The sequence below is a fragment of the Procambarus clarkii genome, unplaced genomic scaffold, assembly GCF_040958095.1.
Source record: "Procambarus clarkii isolate CNS0578487 unplaced genomic scaffold, FALCON_Pclarkii_2.0 HiC_scaffold_103, whole genome shotgun sequence".
Taxonomy (NCBI): domain Eukaryota; kingdom Metazoa; phylum Arthropoda; class Malacostraca; order Decapoda; family Cambaridae; genus Procambarus; species Procambarus clarkii.
This window is the reverse complement of record NW_027189136.1, coordinates 153486-157500: the sequence shown is the minus strand read 5'-3', so window position 1 is coordinate 157500 and position 4015 is coordinate 153486. Positions and strand designations below refer to the sequence as shown.

Here is a 4015-nt window from a genome sequence, read left to right as displayed (position 1 = left end):
GCCTGGTCAACCCATGTGCTCTCTATCTCTACCCAGTGCCGTGCCATTAGTGAAATATTTTTTTAAATAACTTTTTTTATTTTCGTAGTAACTTTGAACATTTTTGGCCAAGACTATGTCTGGTAGCAGCATGAATCATTTCGGAGGTGTTAAGAGGAAGAAGGTTGTCCAAACAATTAAGGACAAGCTGTGTGTTTTACAACTTTGTGAAAATGGCCGGTCGAGCTCAAGTGTTGTCAAGGAATTTAATATAGGCACTAGTACTGTTTCTGTTATTAGGAAACAAAAAGAGAAAATTATAAAATACATTTCAACCTGTGAAAGTGAAGGTGCAAGCACTAGCAGAGGGTGTGGTAGAAAGACTATGAAAACTTCGACACATGTATAGTTGGATGAGACCATGTACAAGTGGTTTGCTCAGCACCGCACAGCTGGCGTGAGAATTCACGGCCCAGAAATACAAACTGATGCAAGCAGATTTGCAGCAAGCCTTGGAATAAAGGATTTCAAAGCGAGTGAAGGGTGGGTTGCAAGGTTCAAGGGTAGGCACAATATTGCGAAGAGGAAAATTGTCTGTGAAAAATTGAGTGCAGATGAAAGCAGTGTAGAACCATTTAAAGAGAAAATAAGAGCATACATTTTGGCAAATAATTTATATTCTTATCAAATTTATAATGCTGGTGAAACTGGGCTGTATTGGAGGAGTTTATCAGAAAAAACTCTAGCAATGAGGAGTGAGGGTTGTGTGCCAGGCCGTAAGGTCAACAAGGACAGGCTATCGGCCATGATGTGTGCAATAGCCGACGGCACAAACAGAATCACGTGTGCAATTGTTGGCAAATCAAATAAATCGAGAGCCTTGCAACATTGCATGGACAGACTGCCAGTCAATTATTATAACTCACAAAATGCATGGTTTACACAGATCTTTCTTTCCTGGTTTCATGACTTGTTCTGCAGGAAAGTTCGTGCCTATCAAGTAAGGCCAAGTGAAGTTCGGGCTTTGCTGCTGCTTGATAATGCATCTGCCCACCCCAAAATTGACACGTTAACCTCACATGATGGCAAGACAACATGTATGGCACTTCCTCCTAACACAATCTCTCTCATACAGCCTATGGATCAGGGAGTTATCTGTGCCACGAAGAGGTTGTACACCAAAAAAATGCTAAACGAAGTTTTGGTGGTTTTGCCTCTTCCGGAAGATATTGAACTCGGTGTGGATAACAGGGGCTAAAAAAAAAAAAATTGAGAATTTGAAGAACTATACAATCAAGGAAGCCATCCATAACTGGGCCATGGTGTGGAGTGAAGTAAAGGAATCGACTTTGAAAAACTCCTGGAAAAAACTCCTCACATCTATGGTCAGAAATGAGGAGGATGAAGAAATGGATTTTGAAGGATTTACAGATGAAATCCATGGAATGTTTAGAAATGCCGGCAAAAACTTAGACAGGATATGGTTGATTGGCTTGAAAATGATGCCAATGACCCAGGATATGGTGTGATGAGTGAAGACGAGATTCTCCATTCTATTACTGGTGAGGTCGACGTAGAGATGGAGGATGAAGAAGGCAGTGAAGAACCAACACCAATGACCACAAAATACAGTGTACGCATGATCTATGTTGACGGATTAATACATTTTTCATCCAATTGTGCTCATCCAGAAGTTGGAAACATGTATCAGTACCTGAGGTGAACAAAAGAGCTGATCATACAACTGGCCAGTGAACACAGAAGGCAAGCAACACTTGATTCTTATATGATATTTAAATCAAACCAGCACCTTCAACAAGTGAGACAGCACAGGCAAGCCCAGCGCCTTCAACAAGTGAGGCGTCACAGTCAAGCCCAGCGCCTTCAACAAGTAAGGCGTCACAGGCAAGCCCAGCGCCTTCAACAAGTGAGGCGTCACAGGCAAGCCCAGCGCCTTCAACAAGTGAGGCGTCACAGGCAAGCCCAGCGCCTTCAACAAGTGAGGCGTCACAGGCAAGCCCAGCGCCTTCAACAAGTGAGGCGTCACAGGCAAGCCCAGCGCCTTCAACAAGTGAGGCGTCACAGGCAAGCCCAACGTCTTCAACAAGTGAGGCGTCACAGGCAAGCCCAGCGCCTTCAACAAGTGAGGCGTCACAGTCAAGCCCAGCGCCTTCAACAAGTGAGGCGTCACAGGCAAGCCCAGCGCCTTCAACAAGTGAGGCGTCACAGGCAAGCCCAGCGCCTTCAACAATTGAGGCGTCACAGTCAAGCCCAGTGCCTTCAACAAGTGAGGCGTCATAGGCAAGCCCAGCGCCTTCAACAAGTGAGGCGTCACAGGCAAGCCCAGTGCCTTCAACAAATGAGGCGTCACAGGCAAGCCAAATGCCTTCAACCAGTGAGGCTTCTGCAGCTGGCAGTGAAAACTAAGTTTGCCTAAGGAACTGTACAGTAATTTTATGTGTTAATTTTAGTGTTCTGTTAGTATAGGTTATGTAAATTGTCAAGAATTTTTAACTTCAAGATGTGTTGCATCAATCAAGAAGATAAACAAGAAGGTAAGTTGAGGTTTCTAGTTGAATATTTAATAATTATATGTGGCAAGGCAATTCAAATTATGTTGTTTGTAGTATAAAAATAGTTGGAAATGGTTAGTTTTGGACTCAAACTCAAAAATGAATCAAAACTGAGAAAAAGGGAGAGGGCAAGAAGTGGAACGCAACACATGAGCATAGACACGCCAGAGAAAGATGGAAGATGGTGTACTTGGCGTCTCGCCTCAGGAAAAGATAAACGATTATGATGTTTCTAACTGAGGATGGCTTTCTCAAATTTGTAGTTGAACACGTGCAAGAGAAGGTAGGGTGGGCATCACTGCAATTGATGCAGTGAGATTGGGAAGAGAAGCACCGTCTTAGAATGACCTGAGTGTCCACACAGGGGGCATAAAGACATGACACTTGTGCATTTGAGGGAACCATGCCCAAATTTCCAGCACTTATTGCAGAGGCGAGGAGAGCAGATGTACTCCTGAACGGAGCATCTGGCACCAGCAAGAATTATGAAAGACAGAAGGGACCTACTATCATAAGTGATCTTCATTACGCAAAGAGACTGGCCATGACAACCACGAGGGAGGGGTCGAGTAACATATGAATCTGGAGGATAGAATGGCCTTGGGCCTCAAGGATATGTTCAATATCCTTGTGGCAGTCTTTCAGCTCCCTATCTCCAGTCGCTACATGGTGGGAGAGAATAACTGTGCCAATCCTGGCATTTAACCAAGCCTTTTTTTGAGATCTGAACAGACGTCTCTCCAATGCAGAACATCGAGGCTAAGCGGACAGCTGCTTCCCGAGAAGGAGCTGCAATGACATGTGTACCAGTACCGGTGGGGTTAATAGTGACAAAGGTATTCACCAAATCCACTTGGTGTTTATGGATGAATAAATCATCAGGACGAGCAGAATCAACATGACTCTAGAATCTAGATCTTGAATCAACAAGAAAATACTTACTCCATGTAGAAGAACCAAACAAAGATGGAACGTACTAGAACCGCAAGGAATCGTGTGAATGTGAGTGCGGAGGGAACAGCGCCAAGCACCCCCAGTAGGAAGGAAGGGGGTAAAAGGTGCAGTTGTTACAATGAGAGATGGAGCCACTCGATGTGATGAGGTGGTCATCACTGGGGGATTTGGGCCCAACCCTGCCACAGAGGTGGGAGGGAGAGCAGAGAGGGGTAGTCGGGACGTGGTGGATCAAGCACTCACAAGTCAAGCCTGGCCTCGGGCCGGGCTTGGGGAGCAGAACTACTCCCAGAACCCCATCAAGCAGGGAGAGTCAGGAGCTGCTTGGTCTGGGACCATTGTAGCGGGGGTTACAGAACCCAGTTTTCCATCACACTCTGACTGGGGGGCCTGGTCTCCCACCCCACATCTGAGAAGTTAATAACACTATCGCGCTCCCGGCAGACGGTTCTTTAACTTTCCCCTTGTGCGCCGAGCATTTTGGGTGACCGCGTGGCGACACTAAAAAG

The 4015-nt window shown here is 45.6% G+C and overlaps 1 protein-coding gene across 1 annotated transcript in view; it reads left to right on the top strand.

Annotated features, from left to right (window-relative positions):
• Positions 1-1237, top strand: part of LOC138360242 (tigger transposable element-derived protein 7-like) — a 20934-nt gene extending 19697 nt beyond the window's left edge. The window contains exon 2 of the mRNA XM_069320170.1: positions 389-1237. Coding sequence (XP_069176271.1) covers positions 389-1237 — 849 coding nt within the window. The remainder of the gene's footprint in view (positions 1-388) is intronic.
• The last annotated feature ends 2778 nt before the right edge of the window (positions 1238-4015 follow it).